Raw genomic sequence first — 19,286 nt, forward strand, 5'->3', positions numbered from 1 at the left:
CATGCTCTCAAGAACTCCAGTATTACCAGTCATATGATTCAAGGGTTTATTAAGTCATACATGCAAAACATACTGCTAATCGCGTTAGCAAAAGATCAATGTAAAAACACTCCACAATTCTGCAACTGTCAATTTAAAAAATTTTGTTCTAGTGGTTGAAAGGTCCAAGCTCGTATTCTTGCCAGTGGGTAAGTTGTACAGAACTTCGTTAGCACGAGCACGGGGTTGGCGGAACCTCACAGACCCCAAGGAACACCGTTAGGGCAAGGACAGGAAGCGTGTGCACGCAGTGAGGCAGAGGGGTCAGCGTCGCTACTCACGGGCAGTGTTGGTCATCTGGCCAGTGACGCTGAGGCTTACAGTTGAGGAATATCTGAAGTATCTTAAAAACCATAAAGCTGCAACACGTGATTTTATAACCTAGTTACTAGAAAACTAAGGAGAGCACTTATTAGCTTTGAATAAAGCAACATGAAAACAGGAGTGCACTTTTACTAACCTACAAAAAAATTTTCTAATGCATATTCAGAAAGATTTTATAATATAAGGAGGCATATTGCTCATTAAGAATGAGTTCTATAAGAAAAGCACTTACTAAGTTAGCAACTATGAGGATAACCAGGTCAGAGATGATTAAATGCCCAATTTCAGAAGGGGTGGGCAGGTTTAAGGAAAAGCTTAAGAAAACACTCACTGATAATACCGACCTTTCTTCATCTACCGCATTTGACAGAAATTAACCTTTTAAAACTTTTACCCGTGATGCTTTTAATAGTTTTAATGATTACGTGTACAGTGTAGTGTAAATTAATCTCCACATTTTGTCAAAATACTGTCTCCATTCTTTGATCACAAGTGTTCCACACACTCCACCCCAGGGCACCCACGGACAGAGCAGAACACTCCATCGCAGGGAGCACGGGATAAGAGTTCTGTTCAGAATCTCACAAAAGCTAAAACACGAACTCGTTTTTAAAAATCTCACTACAAAATCAAAAAGACCGATCCAAAGAGTGAGCTGCTGGCTCGTGCGCTCTGACGTCCAGTACAGCGTTAGGGAGTGAACGTGGGCCGCTGCCGTGACTCGTTACGTGCGGCGTTTCAGCAAGGAGGCTGCGCGCGCTCTTCTCGCCTGAAACTCGCCAGCGAGGCTTTGCACCTCCCGCCTCCAAAGCTACAGTCTCTTCCGGACCAAGGTCTTTCCACAGCGTAGCGCTTAGTGTTCTCAGCCCAACAATGCAACTTAGTGCACAGGGTATTTTGGCAACTCTGAGCAAGAATAGGGGCTTTGAAAAATAAGGCTTTAAGGAAGCTTGTCATTTTAGGGCTGAACTTTAATAGAATGTGAAAGTTTGAACTCGTACACTTTAAACAAACAAAACCTAGAAATTACTGATTGGTTCAAAACGGTTTTATGGAAAAACTAATCTGTAACAAAAACTTGGCATTGAGTGCGAAGGCTCCACCGTTTGAGCAAAGCAAACAAAGGGTCCTGGGGGCGGACGGTGGGGGGCGGACGTTCACAAGAGCAGGCACTTCCTCTTCCGCTTCTTGACGGGGGGTGGGCAGAGAACCGCCCGGATCGCCTCATCAAACACTGTCTTGAGGCCCCGCTGCGTGAGCGCCGAGCACTCCAGGTATTTGACGGCACCTGTGGGAAACACAGCCTCACCCTCAGATCGGGGCGCAGTGGCTCCCCCTCCCTGACCTGAGCACGGAGGGCCCTGCTTGGCCCGGTCAGTCCCGGAAGGCAGGCCAGACCCCGGCGCCACTGCCCCAGGTGGCCTCCAGCCTCCACCACGAAAATAAAAGCGGGGGAAAGCATGCGTGACAATGGGGGTCTCATACCGATCTCCTTGGCCATGGCCAAGCCCTGCGGGTAGGTGATGGGCGTCAGCTTCTTCTCCTTCAGCTTCTCGATCGTGTCTTTATCGTCCCTCAGGTCAAGTTTCGTCCCCACCAGAATGATGGGTGTGTTGGGACAGTGGTGTCGCACTTCCGGGTACCACTAGGCGCCGAGACAGGACCCAGTCACCTCTCTCCTTTAGGAACCCGCTCGTCTGAACTACACCGCATGGGGCCCACCTGTGCTCACCACCCGCTCCATCACCGCGTCCCCTCCGCCTGGCTCACCCCTCTAGAATCACTGCCTGGCTGTGGCATGAAGAGCGGCCTCGGGACCCACGACCCCCTGGACAGCTCTCCTCAGTGAGGGTGAGAGCAAGAGCAGGGAGGACTGCCCCCAGCCACCTGGTTTCCAGTAATACAGGCGAGTTCCTAAGTCATCACAAAATCCCCCTGCATCCAAAGGATGAGCACACAACTATCCCGACCCAGGCCTCAGCTCTGCCGCTATGACCCCCACCAGACACGCCCCTGGGCCCAACTGAAGGGCCTCACACCCCCCAGCCTCACTCAGTTCATGAAACATGCCAGAGTATGAAGTATGGACATTACTTTTATTACACCAGCTCCAAAGTGCTTCATTATTTTCACAAGGACACAGCACTTCTGAATCAGACCTGAATCTTCAGCACACAGCGTGCCCAAGGCATACACCTAAAAAACCTATTACCTGTATCAAAATCTGCCTAAGCCGTAGAAATAAGTAACTGAACGTTTCTATCAGTAAATGGTATTTTACTTTTTAATATTTCTTCCCAAGACTGACATTATGTAACTGAATATTTTCCTAAAAAATCCCACTTACCTTTGCACGAACATTTTCAAATGATGCAGGACTCACGAGAGAAAAGCAAATTAAGAATACATCCTATAAAAAGAAAACACAAGGAGCTGTTGGGGAGAGTCCACAGCGAGGAAGGCACTTTGTTTCTCAGCGCAGCTGGGGGCGGACCACAAGCCCAGGGCAACGCGGCGCACAGCGGCCGTGGTGCGAGCCTGCTCCTGACACCCCCCAGCGCGGCCAGCCGCCCAGACCAGACCCAGCACGCGAAGCGCCCGTCGGGAGAAGGGGAGTGGGGGACAGAATACGGTCAGTTACTCAGGCTACAGAACGACATCTGATTCAGGCTCCAGGAGGCCTCTGTCCCACCCTTCCCACTCCCACCGGAATTAACGTGACGCTCAGTTACTACACAGGGACAAGGTCAAGTGTCAGGGTCCTACACCAATACTTCTATTAAAAAACATTACCTACAAATGGTCCGCTTTTCACTAAGCTCCCTACCAGAATGTTAAGTACATTTTCACAAGGTCACAGGATTCCAGTTAAACTGCTTCTTACACATTGCCATCCGCCCCGGCACCAAGGCCGGGCGCCCCTCGGGGAGGAGGACAGTCTCGGGCGGAGGCGGCGTCTCGCTGGCGGTCAAAGCTCCTGAGGCCAAGCACGGCCTCTGGAGAACCTGCAGTGAATCGTGGAAGGGCCTAAACTTGGACGATCCTGGGGCTCCAATGCTCAGCACTCCATACTCCCACTGTGGGGGGCGCAGGTCTGATCCCCAGTCAGGGAACGAAGACCCCGCATGTCACATGGCACGGCTCCCCAAAAAGTGAAATTTAAGTATCTCCCTAAATGCCTAAGAGTTTCTAAGATGCCCGGTTTATGAAACATTGCCCTGGAAAACTATGCTACGTGGTGAATGGGCACAGTCCCCGCCAACACCTCCTGTTCATCCAGTTGATCTCTTGCACCTGAAAGGGAAGGAAGAGCATCCCACAAGAGCTGCTGGTCAACGACATCAAAGGCCAGCGCATGCACGAGCGTGTCCGAGAGTCCCCGCCACCCGGGCTGATCACGACACCCCCAAGCAGGGCGGTGAGCTCCCCAGCACGCAGCCACGCCCCACAGGCCCCGCACCAGACACCAAAGCGGGAGGAAGGAAGGAGCGCCCGCCGTGGGTGAGTCCTGCTCCCGCCAAGCGCTGGGGCTGGGTGAGCCGCAGCGGGGGGCCTCCGCGCCCCTTCCCCGGGGGGGCCCTGCTCGACACCCCGCCTGGCCCTCGGGAGGGGCAAGAGGCAGTTCCCGGACTGCTGGACTGCAACCAGAAGGCAGGCTGTCCCGCAAACCCCCCACCTTGAGTAGATCAAACAAAGCACTCAAGGAGTGTGAGGCTCAACAGGAAATCCTAGGAAAACTAAGTGAACCGAGAGAATAGATAAAGCTTGAAGTCGATCGAAAGTTTTACATACGGCAATCGGCTTCTCTTTGCCCCTGGAAGGTATTTCCTTACCATACGTTTCTCCAACCTAGTAATGCACGAGAACTTTGTTTGAGTTTAGTAAAAAGCGAGAAGAAAGCCAATATAACCCACTACCTAGTCTTCATCCGAATCCTGTCTCGACCCTCCCAAGGGACCTAAAGCACATGCTGATCCAGCGCACCCGTGATGCCAGGCGCTGCTGAACCGCTCCGTCGCCCTGGCCCACGGGGCACAAGGTGCTTGGGAAGGTCAGAGACGGGGAGACCCAAGACAGGAAATCCTGGGTGGGGGACACACCAAGAGGCTCCTTCCCCCAGAACCAGCACGGTGCCCACCAAGCCCCAGCTTCTGCTCAGTGTGAAAGGGGCATCCTTCCCTCAACAAGGGCGCCCGTGAGCGACCGCACACCCTCCAAGCTCCCAGGCCAGGTTCTCGGACACGAGCCCAGCTGAAGCCAGCAGAAGTGCCCATCTGTACAGCAGGCCTCCCGGCCAGGACACTGTTCCAGAAGGTGGCCGGGTCTGAGGGATGCGACCTCACAGGGTGCAGCTCGAACCCAGGGACCTGCTCTGCTGAAAGAACAGCGCTGCTGTCCCGAGCACATGGCGGGCCCGCCCGCAGGTGACCGCGCTGCCGTGTTTATCACCAGCTTTCAACTCACTCCTCTGTTCCTGTAGAAACAGAAAGACTTGCTCTCCAGCAACAAAGAATCTGGAATTCTCGAATCAAAAGAAAGGCAGCTGAGACAACTATTGTAATTTCATCTCCCCTACTCTTCTCCGATTTACAATCTAGAGCGAACGTCAATTTCTCTCACTACCCGGATTTACTCTACAGGCTCTTTCGGAAGCCTGGTCCTCGCAAAGCCTGGACGTGACGCCAAAGCTTCGCAATGACGCGGGGACTCACGGGGTCCACTCCAAATACTCAGCGTCAAAACACCCTCTGCCACATCTGCCCTACCCTCTCCCACTCTTCAGAACATCTTTCTGATGGAGGAGAGATGCGTTCCATCCTACATTAGTTAACACGATGCCATCCGCCTGCTCCTTCCTCCTTCCTTTTTCTGCCTGCAGCCCAAACATGGCTGGAAGAAAGCCCAGCGCCTCAGACTACTAAGGCTCAAGTGTCCCGCTGGCCCTTCCGAGTGGGTCAGGGCAGACTCGAGGATGAGCCAGAGACAGGCCTACAGGACGAACAGCCAAACCAGAGACCAGGTGTCATTTAGTACCAAATCCAGAGGTTTCTCTTTGCCAAAACTAAATCCAGTGCCAGGCTGCCACTTCCAGGGCCAGCTCCCCGTGGCAGGACACCCAGCCCAAAGGAAGACCTTTCAGGCCCCAGTATCTCAGCACTCAGGGGATCCCCCTCAGTAACCAACACAACCTGCTCATCCTCCAAGGAGTCAGGCAGACTGAGCTGTATCAACCAGCTGGGGGCTTGTCCCCGGCGCCTAAGCAGCGGGTCACACACGGCGGTGCAGGCATCCATAGGAAGTGGCCCACCACCCTCCTGAGGCGGACGTGGGAGGTCCAAGTCCAGGCCCCAGGAGGACAACACCCGCTTGGATTTCAGGCCCCACTCACTGAAGCTTGATTCCATCAGTCACTGATCTAGTGTGCTCAGCACACACAGTGCAAATCTTGCCAGATCACCTTGGACTCACTGCGACTGACTGCCTCCGAGAAAGAGGCCACACCCGTCCCTGGACGCCCTGAGTCACAGGAGGCAGTTCTCCTTTCTCAGAAGTGACCTCCCACCTTCCAGATGGGATCCAGTTGATTGAGGATCCTACTCTACCCCTAGAGAAGGAAATGGCAACCACTCCATGGACGGAGGAGTCTGGCGGGCTACGTAGTCCATGTGGTCCTAAGAGTCAGACACGACTTAGCAACTAAGCAAGCCAAGCGGCCTACTCTACCACTCAATGCAAATCCCACTGAAATCTAGACTCAGCAAGGAGCCACTTGGTATAGAGTACTTCGCTAAATGTACTGAAGAATTCAAAGTTTTTTGGTGATTATTGGCTCATTTTTAACAGATAATCACAGTTCACTTTTACTCACATATTATCTGAAAAGCCAGCCCATTCAAGCCTCCCAGTTTATGGTTTTGATCCCTGCTGACCACTGTTCCCAGAACTCAGATAAAGGACAATCAGCAAAAATCTATAGCTCTAAAAAACTGTCCTTGACAATTCCTCTAGCAGAAAAGCAAACGGAAAAGACAATGACTTCTGCTTAGAAACAGCCATATTTCAAACACAAAAAAACAAGCTTTGGGTAGACTAGAATGAATTCATTCTTTTCACTCACACTCACTCCTCAGAACAAAGGGATACTTCAATCAGTCTCGAGGTGGAGGCCGGCCCTCTTGGGGACGTCTCCCTGATCCTGAGCCCTCCTGGAGGCACCTGGGAACCGAGGGGGCCTCCGGCTCCGCCAGCACAGCTGCGCAAGCACAGGGAAGAGCCCAAGGCAGACACACGCCCAGGACTGTCCCAAGGGCTCCGCCTCACCAAGCCTGCAAGGGAGCAGGGCAGGATTCAAGGTGGAGACACCCACCCTGACACAGCGCGGAAGGCGCGATCTGAAGCCCAAGAATTTGCTCAACTGCCTCTGTGCAAACTTCCCCATCCAGGTAGTCACAAAGTTGTCTTTAAAAGCACTTTTAACACAAAGGAGAGACATGTAACAAGAAGGAAATAGCACAAATAAGACAACTGCTTATTTAGAGAAAACTGGCTTTGGACCACATGTCCACCAGCTTACTGGCCTAACTGTAAGCAGCCGGTATAGAGACCAGCTAGTTAGCTGATGTGCAGGCAAGCCCAAGCTAGCGGCTGCCGGACTGGACACAGCAGACACGTTATAAAACTGAAACTTCCACTTTCTTAAGAAGATTTAGGTTCTAAAGCTGCAAAAATATATTTTATAGAAAAACTATTAAATCAATAGGATTAGTTACTAACTTGATCTAAAGAAGCCTTCATCTTCACTGCTTAATTTGCTTCTGTGGCACAAAACTGTCACAAAGCAAACTAATCTGGAAGCTAACTGTTCTTAAAACAGTTTTGCCAAAACATAACAGCACCTATTTTGCATGGCTATGCCAAAATGGCACGGAAGAACATACACTGCACACCACCAGAGTCAATACTGAGAACACGCAAAGCGCACAAACAAGCAGACAAAGCCCCGGTCTGCATCTAGGCAGATACTCACTACTGAAGTGGTTCAACGTTATTTGTTATTACTCGGCATACCCAAAAGATGGCAATATAGGCAAATCGAGAGGTGGTATGAATTAATGAAACCGTGAGGACGTGTAAAGGACACTCTAAAATCATTCAGGCTCCTTACTGTCTGCGGGTAGGACAGGGGGCGTAATCGGTCATAATCTTCTTGTCCGGCTGTGTCCCACAAGCCCAGATTCACGGGTTTTCCATCCACCATGACATTGGCAGAGTAGTTGTCAAAGCTGCGGAACAGAGGGAAAACGGTTAACCTCCGGCCGAGGAGCCAGGCACCCCTGGGGCTGAGCAGGGCCAGGCGGGGCCGCGAGAGCGGACGGCCAGGCCAGAGGATGCCCAGCCCCGCCGGCAGGCGCGCAGTGGAGAGAAACAGGAGCTGGGGTGTGGGGGCACCACTGAGACACAAGCACGAGCTACTGAATTTAACCAGAACAGGTCTCTGTCGGCATCAGAAACCTGCCTGCCCATGAAGAAGAGAACACTGAGGTCTCTCCCCAGGAAGAAATGCAAGTATCCAAACCCCAAGGGCTGGGTGTTCCGTGCACACGAGGGTCACCCTCAGTTAGGGGTCCCCAGCAGGGCTGCACTGGCCGTGTTTCCAGAACAGACCCTGCTCCCCTGACCTGGGTGGAGGCTGGTCCCCAGCTGAGCCTTGGTAATCCACCCTAAGACCTGTGTGCAGGGTTAACACAAAGCAAGTCGGATACGAGAAGCTATTGGGTAACGTTTTCAAAGTTTCACACATGGGTTTAAATTAATTTGAGGCTGCTACACACAAATGAATTACCTATAATAGGAGGAAGCCCAGAAAGCCTATAGGCTGACAGGGAGAAATAAGGAGGACATTAAAAAATTACGCTGAGTGCCATGGAGTAGTTCACTGACACCTGGGATTGCAAGGTGAACAGGGGCACCTGCTGAGCAGAACGCGATGTATTAGCCTTTAAAGTCAGGTCCCAGAATTGATTTTCACATACTTAAGACTAAAGCTTAGGATCTTACTACACTATGACAGCAAAGTCATGGTCTGAGTAGGTTCCAGTGTGATTTATACAAGTTCATGACCAAACCTGCTTTCATACAGAAAAGGATGTATGAAAAAACATGCTGTACTTCTACTTCAGTGAGAAGAGGAAATATTATTCAATAAGTGGTACAAAAACGGTATAAGAATCTGCAAAAAAGAATCAGGTGCTTGCCTCTTGCCATACCAAAAAATAAACTCCAAGTGAATGAAAGATAAAAACTAGAGCTATAAAAACCTGGGGGGGAGGGGAGGGGAAACTAGGGAATATTTTTTAATAAGACATTAAACTCAGGGAAGAGGGAGAAATGGCATATTTATATAAAAATGCAGAGAATATTATGAGTTCAAAGACAAGTGAGAGACAGAGGGATAAGTATTTTTCACACACAGAAGTTCCATCAGTACAGAGAACTTCCAGTTGGACAATAAGCAAGGGATTTTGACAGGCAATTCACAGAAGATTAGGCATGGACAGGAAACACAAGGTTTCAACCTCACCGGTGACCAGAAATGCAAATAAGGCGGTCACAGTTTTCAGCCCATGTTCACCACAGTGGGTAGGAAAGGGCTGTTTCCGTCACCGCTGCTCAGAGTGACAGCATTTGGAACAGCAACCGCGCAGCATCTCCTGAAGCTTAAGACATCCCACTCCTTCTGATTCGCCACAGTTCCTCCAACAATCTATCACGTGTGCACAAAGACGTGTGCAACGATGTGTGCACAGCACTGTTTGCAAGTGACCGGAGTCGGGCCCACCACAGGACCTCCAAGTCATCTACAGCTCTACCTACACGTGGAGACGAGGGAAGTCCCCGCCACAAATTTTGGACAGTTTGATTCCACTTACACCCACACACACAGGACGCTTAGGCCGAGTGCGGTGCTAAGGAGGTGAGCACCGTGCGAACGGAGCGCCTCCGCCCCAGTGGGCGGTGAGGATCCCAGCCCCGGCCCGGGCGCAGCCTGGAAGCTCCCTGGTGACCATCAGCAGAGAGGCCCTTTTCTGTCCCCACCCGAGTCTGCTGCCAAAAAGGGACCCCGCAGCTCAGCAGCTGGTCCTCCCATCCGCGCCCCCAGCCTACACCTCCCACACACAGCCACACCCCACACACACAGCCACACACACCCTGGTTTCAATTCCAAAGCCCAAAAGTCAACAATGACATGTAACCGTTGGACTGCTCGCCAGAAAAGGCCAATTAAACCATAATAGACTCTTTGTTCCAGTTCCTTGACCCTTTACACAGAAAGCCACTTATCTGAAACTCTTACACTATCCAGTCTCTGAACTTCAAAGGTGGTTTAACTTTCATTTCCTAAATATCTGAAAATCAATTAGGAAAGCTGTGTGCTTTGTCATCATGCAGAAACTATATTAAAAAAAGATAAAGTTATTTTTTAAAAGCCCAAATACCTTATAATTAGACCTCAATGATTGAGAGGAAAATAACCACCTCTCTTCACTTAAGGATTTAGAAAGGCAGAGCAGAAGAAAGGTCAATGGAATCCAAAAAAAACACAACACTATCACTGCCAAGTTAATCCCGGGTTAACTCCAGATACTTACACAGTGGGGATATATTCTCCAGGGAATGCATTGGTAGTGTAACTGATCAGGAGGCAAGTCTTACCCACAGCTCTAGAGAGACAGGAAAAAAAAAATGATGTTAAGTTCCTTAGTCAACATAAGTGCAATCTGAGCTTTCATTATTCAGTGAAAATAACTTACAGAAAAATCAGGACGTATACATCAAATATTAAAGCATTAAAGAAAACAGTTTCTAAGACCTTTTACTTAATACTATTTTTATCCTGACATGTAAAGCAAACAAACTAGAATTACTCAGAAGGGCAGCGTCTGGAGGCTTCGCAGTTTTCAGTTCTAGGTGTTTGCGCTGGTTGACGAGAAACAGTTGTTGGTAAGCACAAGGTTCAAGAGGAACGGTATTTTTAAACTGGAAGTCTTGGGATTCCCTGGTGGTCCAGTGGCTAAGACCGCGCTGCCACTGCAGGGGCCTGGGTTCGATCCCTGTTGAGAGAACTAGATCCCAGATGCTGCAGCTACGAGTTCACATGCCACAACTAAAGATGCTGCGGGCCGAAACGAAGACCTGGTGCAGCCAAATAAATCAATAAAAAAATAAATAAAATGAAAAAATAAACAAGTCTCTTCTGCAAACACCTCTAGAAGGCTTTCATCAAGCATCTGCAAATCGGGAGGTGGGGGGGGGGTTCAGAATTGGGAACACGTGTACACCCGTGGCGGATTCATGTTGATGTATGGCAAAACCAATACAATACTGTAAAGTAATTAACCTCTAATTAAAATAAATAAATTTAATTTAAAAAAAGAATCTGCAAATCTACCCTCAAGTTATTCCGATGAATACTAACATGCAGACACAGCTCTCCTCTCAAACGTCCACCGTTGCCGTCTGCTGCCTCCGAGGGGCGGCTCAAACCCCGCGGCCTCCCTCAAGCCTTCCCCCTGGCCAGCAGAGAGGCCAGGTCTCTAAAGAGAGCGCTTAGTCACCCATACCACACACCACTGCCTGCTACTTCATCTGCATTCCTGTGCCGCCTCCCCACCCCCACCCTCAAATCTCACCATAAACTTTTGGAGCAAGCAGTTAACACACTATGTTCCAGACAGATTAATGAAGGGCTCAGGGACAGTGGAGTAAATCTCCCAAACAGCTGTGCAGAGAACTAGCAGAGAAAAGCGTAGGAACACAGGAGGGCCTCCCACACACAGCTGCAAGCCGGCACAGGGTACCAGGGCGGTGAGGAAAGGCTCCCAACCACTTGAGAGGAGTATCCCCTGGTCGGGAAGACCCTCTGAAGGCGGAAACGGCACCCCACTCCAGCATCCTTGCTGGGAAATCCCATGGACAGAGGAGCCTGGCGGGCTACAGTCCATGGGGGTCGCAAAAGAGTAGGAATTAGCAATTGACCAACAAAACCACCTAAACGTTAAGTTGATCACTGCACCATTAGCCAACAGGTGCGTGCATGCCAAGTTGCTCGGTCGCGTCCGACTCTTGCGACCCCATGGACTGTAGGCCACCAGGCTCCTCGATCCATGGGATTGTCCAGGCAAGAATACTGGAGTGGGTGGCCATGCCCTCCTCCAGAAGATCTTCCAGACCCAGGGATCAAACCCGTCGGCTCCTGCACTGCAGGCGGATTCTTTACCACTGAGCCACTGCAGATACCTAGCCGACACACAGCCTCCAAATTGTACAACACTCCCACGGCAGCCTTGGGGCCTTCTCAGAGTCCCTGGCCTCACTCACCAAACAAGCGCTCCTCGCAGGCCCGGCTCCCTGCGCTCCCCTGTGGCTCACCAAGGCCACGGGACACACTGGCGTGCAGGAGTCCCAAGACTTTGCTGTTCAATCTCGACTGCTATCAATTAGGACAACCATAAAGAAGTTGAGTGCTTTTCTATTTTCCTTACACTCTTAGCTTAAGGCAAAAACCGCTCAACAAGGGCAGATTACAGGCCCAGGCGGTCCTGCCCATACTTGCTTCACTCATAACATTATTAAGGCTTAACAAAAGCTGGAACTCCCCCACCCCAAGACCTCACAGTCAAACATGACATCATCAGGGGCTGCTGTCCAACTCCTAAAGGCTTTCTAAACAGAAATGACTCACTGGCCATACATTTTGTTAAAAGCTTAGAATGTTAAATAAAAAAGAACCTGAATGAGATTCAAAGTCACTACCCGGACGTGTGACCCACGGGCAACTCTACCACTTACTGGCTGAATTTTTAAGTTTCAACTTCCTTATGCCTTGGTTCTCTCAACTGTAAGATGGATGCAAAACTACCGACTTCATCCCAAAACTATGTGAGCAGTGATTCAATTTCAGTCTACACCAACAATCTGCATGGTATGCCAGGAGTATACTGGGTGCTAAAGACACTGTCGTGGGGATCTCATGGGACTCAGGCAGTTTTAGTAAGCTAAAAAATGAAGCACGTGTTCATTACATAACATTTTAGATGTGATAAGCGTTGTTAAAGATGTTCTGGAAAGGTACAGCACAGGGATCTAACCTTGTCTTGGGGGCAGAGGAGGCTGCAACATCACTGAGGCTGATGAGTGGGACACGGAAGGGAGGAACATTCTAGGCAAAAGCACAGCATGTAGGGAGGCCCAGACTGCAGGAAGGCCAGTAAAACTTGAGGATGAAGAAGGGGGAAGTGGCAGAGGGAACTTTGAAGAGGCTGTCATTTCTTCTCAAGACCTGGAACTTGATCCTACTTGGGAGGTGACAGAAGATTTTTAGTTGCCAAGAAATCATTAGATTTGCATTTTCAGAAGAAGCCTCTCTGGGCAGTGTGGCAAGAGGACTCAAGAAGCTGAGACTGGGGGCAGAAAACAAGGAAGCAGCTCCCGCTGTGTTCCAGGAACTGATGCTGTGGCCTGGACCACGGCGGGGGTTTTAGGGTGCAGAGGAGCGGGCTGTTCAGAGAGCTACCAGGACAGGAGGCAGGATAAACAGAGCGCAGCCAGGGGCTGCAGTGGCAGCTGAGGGAGCGCGCGCTTTAAGGCTACGAAGAGTGAGTATCTTTTCAAAACCGCAAGTGCTGCTGTCTAAAAATGTTACTAGTCATCACCTCTTTAATGTCACAGGAAGCAGCTCCGAAGGTTTTAAATGCTGCGTTAAAAGCATCCCAGTTTCACTTCTAGATCCCTCCTAAGGCTCTTGTATGTATGAGGAACAAAGCAATTACAAACACCAATTGTGTTAAATACGCCAAAATCTCCTTTCCTGAAACTTGATCTTCAGCTGAGGCTTCATCTTTTGAAAGGTTTAGCTGTAAAGGACCCCAAGGTACTGGTATCACCTGATAGTAATTGGAAATTTTATTACCAATCATCCTTTAGATATAAACATGCATTCTCTAAGAAAATTAGTAAAGTATAAAGTTCTGACTTTTAAATAAGTACATGTCCAACTTTTGATTTAAATGTTTACTTAATTTTAAAAACAGAGGAAAACGAGAAAGAAAAGGGTTATTTACCTCCCATTAGTGTTTATTCAATCCTGTTAAACACACTCCACAAATAAATGCTACAAGCTACAGGCCACAGTCAACAGCGGCTCTAGACAGAGTCACGCTTCTTCCACAGGAGAATGGAGCGGCATCTGGTTAGTCTTTGACTTGACACTGCTGCGGAATTTCTGGAAGCTACTATTTACTTTGGAATTTTCAATTTTATATATATGTAACTGCTCAGTTCACTCACTTTTTAATCTTTTTTCCCCCTCTTATTTTTTTCTTTTTAATCTGTGAAAAATGCTGTAACTCCGGAGAGGGAGCATGAATCTTACTTTACTTATTTGTGATAAATAATCACAACTGCTACTAGCTCTTGTACAGGCTAGAAAGTTGACCAAGTAGATAGAACATACTTATTTCCAGGTTCTAAGTGACAGCAAGTCACCACAACATTTTAATCTAAGGGGAACTGAGCACATTTAAGCATGTGAAATCAATAAATCTGGAAACACTGGCAATTTCCTCCCATTAAAATAGGGATGGACGATCCCTGGTGGTCCAGTGGTTAGGACTTGGCTTCCACTGCCGGGTGGCACGAGTTCCATCCCTGATCCAGGAACTAAGATCGCCACATGCTGCCTGGAACAGCCAAAAAAAAAAATCCAGGAAACTCAAAACCAAGAAGATTCTGCATTGCTTTAAAAAACACCCACTGGTCTCTCAGTAGGACAGAAAAACCAGATTTCTCCAATGACTACTGTAAGCCTAAATAAGGAACCTGTATTGTTGCCTGAAAGTACCTAGATCGTTTCCCCCAGTTTTACTGAGGTGTAATTGACACACAGCACTATGTAAGTTTAAGGTGTTTAATTTCTATACATCAGGAACTGATTACCACAGTAGGTTTAGTGAACGTCCATCATCTCTTAATGACCCAGCATGAAAGAAATAGAAAATTTTCTCCTTTTGATGGAAACTCTTAGGATTTATTCTCTCAACAACTTTAGTCTATAAGGTACAGCAGTGTTAATTATCATTTGCTACATTTCATCCCTAGCACTAATTTATAACAGGAAGTTCGTTCCTTCTCACCACCTTCTAATCCTGGGACCCCTAAGAATACCTAGGATCTTAAGAACAAATTAACAGAACAGGATGGATCGTGGATTTTAAGTATCAAATATATAATATACTATAATACTTATTGCATTAATGAAAGACCCTGAATGAAAGTCCTTGATTTATGCTCAGAAATGGGCTTTGGGGACTCTTAACACTAATCCTAAATATATAATTACCCAGAGAGTAAGCTCAGAAACTGTATTAATTAATAGCACAATTTAGTGCTACCAAAACACAAAACCCTAGCTGCAATGCCCCTGACGTCCTGCCACCAACAGGAGACATCCCAACCAACTAACAGAAAGCCAGTCGTTATCACCACGGAGACTCCAAAAAGTTCAGATGCTGAACACCGAAGATACTAGAACATTCAAAGCTGAAGATGTTGCCTCTCACAGAGCTTGAATCTGAAGCAGCCATTACTAGATAATGTCCTAGAACCATCCAGCCTAACCCTGGGGTAGCTAAAGATGCAGAGTTCAAAATCAGGAATTCATATCTGTGTATTACCCCCATTCTCCTTCCAAAATCTTCTGTTATCAAATCCTCTTAAACTATTGCCCCCAAATGGGAACAAATTCCCATGAGAAGAACAGAGCAAACTGTTGATTACAGAACCTAAGTGGTGGGTATGTGAGTGTTCAACACATTATTCTTTCAACTCTTCCATGTTTGACATTTTTCATATTAAGAAGTTGGAGGAAACAGTCCCATCTGGTGATATGTGCTAACTGGCCTGGGAGCAGGATTCCTGGTAAAACACGCCCTTTGCAGGAAGACTACAATTACAAGTTAGAGCTTCCTGGTGATGCAGAGGTGAGAAAGTACAAAGACATAGCTGACTAATGCCAAAGACAATATAAACAGTGGCTTTAAGGTTTCTCAAAACGGATTCCGGACACTCTTCCACTGAACCTAACCCCAAACATTTAGCTGGCATTATCATCTGAAATTTAAAAAAAAAAAAAAAAAATTATAATACAATATAATTGTACCAACCAAGATCAAATACTAAACGTAAATTTGGGATAAAAACACACAAAGACTTCACGAAGAGCTGAAACGAACTCATGGATCATGCCACAGCTGCTCGTTCAATGAAGTGGGCAGGAGCCAGTGGAGTACATTCCTATCAAGATGACATCATGGAAGGCACTGACCAAGCTCAACTAAAAAAATTCCTGGACAGCAATGTCTAAATTAGACACTGCGCTAGACAGACCTCTAGCGCCATCTGGAATAAAATGGGGGGGAGGGGTCAAGTCACTCACCCCCAGCCCCAAATCAAACAGTCAAAAAAACCCACAATTAAAAATTCATAAATATTTGAATATGAGATGCTGTCTCACCCAAATAAAGCTGAGTGAAAATTGAGGGACAGAGGTCCCCCAAATTAGTCATAAAACCTGTGTTCAGAAGGACAGACTCAGGCTTCATAGAACAATAAACAGAATTAAAAAGTATCAAAACTTATCTCACATTTTATACTCAATACCAACTGAATTGCTGTACAGAAAATAATCCATTAGAAAAATATAGGCTAATTGGTGCTAATTATAATACAGTTAGGACACAGCCTTTAACCATAATTCCCAAGAATATTTTTAAAATAAGGAAGCTTGCAATTTGTGGAACCTCAACGAGTTTGCCCTCCCTGTTTAAACTGCCCCAATTGCCTGAAATTCCACAACATGAAGCAACTTCTTCCCCTCACAAAATTTAGACCTGCACTTTACAGCTTTAACAGTTTTTTAACAAAATATTCCTACAAGGAATATATTTTATTCAGACAAAAGCAGAAAAAAAAATATTTTTGGTGGAAAAAGTATTATCTAGATTGTTCACTGAAGCAATATTTGCTCTATGTTCACCAATAATTTAAAGCATCGATAACACAGCTCAAGGTTTTTTTCATAAAGGTACCTTTCACTTCTAATGTCAACATCAATGTTCAAACACAGCACTGAAAACCTGGCAGAGAGGGTTTCCCCGGCAGCTCAGTGGTAAAGAATCTGTTCGATCCCTAGTCCGGGAAGATCCCACATGCTGCACAGCTACCAAGCCCAGGCGCCACACTACTGAGCCTGAGCTCGAGAGTCGAGGAGCCGCTACTGAAGCCCGAGCACCCCGACTGGAGAGTACTCCCCCCAAAACTAGAGAAAAGTCCTCACTGCAACAGAAGACCCAGCACAAACAAAAATAATTCTTTTTAAAAACTGACAGAAAACTCAAAGCCACTGTGTTTTATGCCTAACACTCTCTTCACAGAGCCCAGCAGTACCTCCAAGTGATAAAAACAGCAATAATAATGAAGAAATACTGGTATCTGGCCCTCACTAAGCACTGGGGAGGGGCCAGGCGCCTGTGAGGCACTGACTTCCTATCCAGAACCTTGCTGAACCCTCACATTTCCCCCTGAGGCACCTCTCTTGGGGGATGTGCGATCTGCTCAGGGTTTCCCCCCAAGTGGTGAGGTGGGGATTTGATCCCACAGGAGGCATTCAACAAGTATTTGACCAGATAAACAGGCCAATGCAAACAGAGAGGCCCACAATCTGCACCTATGATTGAGTACACCGACTACACCCTATGCTTACATTTCTTGTATTTTTAAATCTTTCAAAGATTATATTCTAGGGTTAGATTATGGATTATCAGTGAGTTGACTTTTTAAAAAATTGGCATGAATTACTGATCCTGCATTTTCTAACTTTTAAAGGAAGTCCATATCATTTACAATGTTCCTAAGACAATGACATATGCTATACTTCAGGAGCAGAAGGATCAAAACGTCACTTAAACGAATTTAGTGATTCCACCCTTAAACCAATTAACTGAACATCCTCCCCACCCCCACCCCCGCAAAATTAAAGCTTTCTTTCAATGAGTTAAAAAAAGAACAAGCCCCATACATATTTCTACGTAGAAACTTACAATTTCTGATTATCTTGACAGAAGCATGAAGTGTTAATAATCTTTCACATTTGTGAGCCTGACAAACCATACAGAGGACATCTTTTTTTAAAAAAAATCAGTTGTCTGATTGTGCTCAAGGATCTGAATTAGATACAGAAACAAGTTCAAATATCTAATTTACAACGATCTCAAGAAACCGAGATCTGGTAAATTCATCCAGAAGCATAAAAGCACCATCGACCCTAATGACAAGTTTGGGGAACAGGGATTCCACAACTCTCTCTTCAACTTTACAAGACTCCAAATAGGTGCCAGTTGCATTCTGACTTTGTTGCAACTGGTAGTAACTCTTGGAGCCTCCTTATTAACGCTCCTCTAACTCGAGCAATGCTGAGACGCACAATTTTGCTGGGATCACACTGAGATTCTTGTTTCAAGGGGAGAAAAAAAAACTGCATAAGACAAGTCTTGTCTTCCTCGAGGGCCTGGATCCACCACAGACAGTAATGAAAAGACATGCCTTGAGTCACAGGGCAGCTCGGCTCAGGGAGCCTGTTCTGCGACATCCCATACCTAATGCATGAAGCAGAGACCAAGTTTTTTTTTTTTTTTTCTTTTAAAATGATCCCATCACGTTCAGAGAAAGGAACAGTCTTAATCACACCCAGTTCCTCGCAGCTAGAAATCCTAAAAGTTTCTCCACCTTAATAGCCAACAGTCACTTTTTAAATAATCAGAAAAGTGTCTAAGTACCAGCGGAAGGCACCCCCTGGTAAATCAGTTGAGGGTCCCCACACCAGCCCGTGCGTGCACAGACTCCTCCAATACGACCGACCAGAGACCGCCGGGACCCACGGAAGGTCTCAATGCAGCTCGAGAGGTTATTGGGAAAACCAAGAGAGGATTCTATTTTTTCTTTTCTTTTTTTTAAAGAAAGGCAACTCCGTGAACCCACCCAATCTTCAGGCAAATGAGGGTGGGTGGCGGCGCGGGGCGAGTTCTGCCGGGCGGTCAGCGGCCCGGGAGAAAGCGGGAGGGTGGAGTTCACTTTCCCTCCCGCCGCCGATCGCCGATTCCCTCCCTCCCCCACCGAAAAAAAAAGAGAGCCGGAACCAGGCCCGCGCCCCGGGTCCTGAGGAGGGTGGCGGCTCGCGCCCCCCGCCCCGCGCCCCTGGCCCAGGAGAGGCCCGGCCGGGCCCCAGGCGAACCCGCGGCGCCCGCCCGCCGCCCGGCCCCAGCCCCCGGCACTCGACCCCCGGCCCGGCGCGCGCACTCACCCGTCTCCCACCACCACACACTTGATGGCCTGCATCTGGGCCGCTCGCTGGGCCGCGGCAGCGGCGGCGGCCGGGCGCTGAGGAGAAAGGCGGCGAGCTCGGGGAGAAGCGGGCGGGCGGGCGCGCGGCTGCGGGCGGCAGGGCGCGGGGTGCCGGGGCCGCTGTCCACGCCGCCTCGCCCTCCGCCTACGGAACGCCGGAGCCCAGCGGCAGCCACCACCCAAAGCTGGGGAAAACTGCAGAGAAACAGGAAATGGCCGCTCCACTCACATCCGGCCTCCCCTCCCCCGCGCCGGCGCCGCCGCTCCCAGGCTCCGGGGCGGGGCCGCTGCCGCCCGCGCGGCTCCCGGGCTCCTCTGGGCTTCGGGGGACGCTCGGGAACGTTCGGCAACGCTCGGCTCCGACCGCCGGCCGCGGGGCTCGGAGGGGTGGACCTGCCGCCATCTTTGTGCGCTCGGGTTACGGTCCTGGCCCCACCCCGCGCCACCTGCTCAGGTTCAAGCCCCAG

At 48.6% G+C, this 19,286-nt stretch overlaps 1 protein-coding gene across 2 annotated transcripts; it reads right to left on the minus strand.

Moving 5' to 3' along the window:
• Positions 1 to 32: 32 nt before the first annotated feature.
• Positions 33 to 18,947, minus strand: RAC1 (Rac family small GTPase 1). Of its 2 annotated transcripts, XM_045164311.1 has the most exons (7): positions 10,290 to 10,467; positions 10,014 to 10,085; positions 7,529 to 7,646; positions 4,156 to 4,212; positions 2,711 to 2,773; positions 1,849 to 2,008; positions 33 to 1,651 (listed from the first exon to the last, which is right to left on the minus strand). In XM_045164311.1, exons 3-7 carry the CDS (start codon positions 7,619 to 7,621, stop codon positions 1,521 to 1,523), a joined length of 504 nt encoding a protein of 167 aa, XP_045020246.1. In that variant the 5' UTR covers positions 7,622 to 7,646; positions 10,014 to 10,085; positions 10,290 to 10,467; the 3' UTR covers positions 33 to 1,520. The 2 variants fall into 2 exon arrangements, with proteins under 2 accessions (XP_045020246.1, XP_045020245.1); XM_045164310.1 differs by lacking the exons at positions 4,156 to 4,212; positions 10,290 to 10,467 and adding an exon at positions 18,779 to 18,947.
• Positions 18,948 to 19,286: the final 339 nt, after the last annotated feature.

Source organism: Bubalus bubalis, chromosome 24 (genome assembly GCF_019923935.1).
Source record: "Bubalus bubalis isolate 160015118507 breed Murrah chromosome 24, NDDB_SH_1, whole genome shotgun sequence".
NCBI lineage: Eukaryota > Metazoa > Chordata > Mammalia > Artiodactyla > Bovidae > Bubalus > Bubalus bubalis.